The following is a 1,262-nucleotide window of genomic DNA, read 5'->3' on the forward strand; positions in this document are numbered from 1 at the left end:
ATTGCAGGCGGGCGCGGACTTGCCTATGGAGGGGCACCAGGGTGCGTACGCGCTGCAGAAGCAGCTGATGGAGGGGGTTGCGGCAGACTCCCACCTGTCGCGCCTGGGAGGCGACGCCTTCAGGTGCGCGCGCGTGGGTGCCTGGGGCGCTTTTTTTGGCCGGGAGACGGGCAGGCATCGGAGACGGGCTGCGCCGCCGCCGTGCCGGCCGGACCTGCCCCCCCTCTCTCCTGCCCGCCGCCTGCCCTGCCCTGCCTGCCGCGCACACGCCCCACGCGCCGCCCCCTGCCTGCCACCTCGCCTGGACCCAGCCCACCCACAGCCTGCCCACAGCCTGCCCACCCTTGCACCGCCGCTTCGCCGCCACCCACCCCCTGCGCAGGTCCTGGGTGCGGGCCTATGCCACCCACGCCGCCGCCGTCAAGAACATCTTTCACGTGCGGCGCCTGCACCTGGGACACGTGGCCCACGCCTTTGCCCTCAAGTGAGACCACCCTGCTGGGCCTGCTGGGCCCCTGCTGGGCATGCTGGGCCCCTGCTGGGCATGCTGCTGTGTGCCCCTACTGCGCCTGCTGAACCCCTGCTGCGCATGCTGTGCGGGCTGCTGCGCTGTGTGCTGCTGCGCGATGTGTGGCGGTGGGCCTGGCTGCGGGCCATGCACGGTTCTGCCAGCAGGCTGCGGCGCTGTGTGTCGCTGCATGGGCTGGCCGACCCGGCCCACCACCCCGTGCGCTGCCCCCGCGTGTGCAGGGAGCGGCCCAGCCTGGTTGGAAAGTCGAGCACCAAGCAGGCGTCGCAGCAGAAGCGCAAGGCGCAGCACGCGCCGCACGCGCAGCAGCGCCACAAGCAGCCGAAGCAGCAGCACCAGCAGCACGGCGGCGGCGCCGGGGCGGGTGGTGGTGGAGGGCCCAAGCAGGCCCGGCGACAGCCCCCGCAGCAGGTGGCATCCACGGCGGGCGGCATGTACACCCTTACGTGACGCAGCAGCCAGGGAGGAGACACAAGCCTGTGTGGGTGTGGATGGCAGCCCACCGCTTGCCTGCGCCTGCTCGGCGGCTGTGTTACAGTCGCTTGCCGGCGGGCGAGGGGGCCAAGAGAGAAGGGTCAAGGAATTGGGTAGGGAGGCAGGGGAAGAATCGTGTGCGGGGAGGGGAGCACAGGAGAGGGAGGTGCGCATTGGGGTACTGAAGGCAAGCTGGGCATCTGGCTGCAGCTGGGAGCTTGAGAGCAGCCCAATTGTGGCTGAAAAGGAGAGGGGGGGG

General features: G+C 71.1%; 1 protein-coding gene across 1 annotated transcript in view; it reads left to right on the forward strand.

Annotated features, from left to right (window-relative positions):
* The window catches only part of CHLNCDRAFT_56430 (hypothetical protein), a gene marked incomplete at its 3' end in the record, with an annotated part of 5,916 nt that extends 4,937 nt beyond the window's left edge, over nucleotides 1-979 (forward strand). Inside the window, exons 9-11 of the mRNA XM_005851605.1 lie at nucleotides 8-123; nucleotides 383-484; nucleotides 751-979. Of these exons, the coding sequence (XP_005851667.1) occupies nucleotides 8-123; nucleotides 383-484; nucleotides 751-979 (447 nt within the window). The remainder of the gene's footprint in view (nucleotides 1-7; nucleotides 124-382; nucleotides 485-750) is intronic.
* Nucleotides 980-1,262: the final 283 nt, after the last annotated feature.

The sequence above is a fragment of the Chlorella variabilis genome (genome assembly GCF_000147415.1).
Source record: "Chlorella variabilis unplaced genomic scaffold CHLNCscaffold_1, whole genome shotgun sequence".
In the NCBI taxonomy this organism is placed as follows: Eukaryota; Viridiplantae; Chlorophyta; class Trebouxiophyceae; order Chlorellales; family Chlorellaceae; genus Chlorella; species Chlorella variabilis.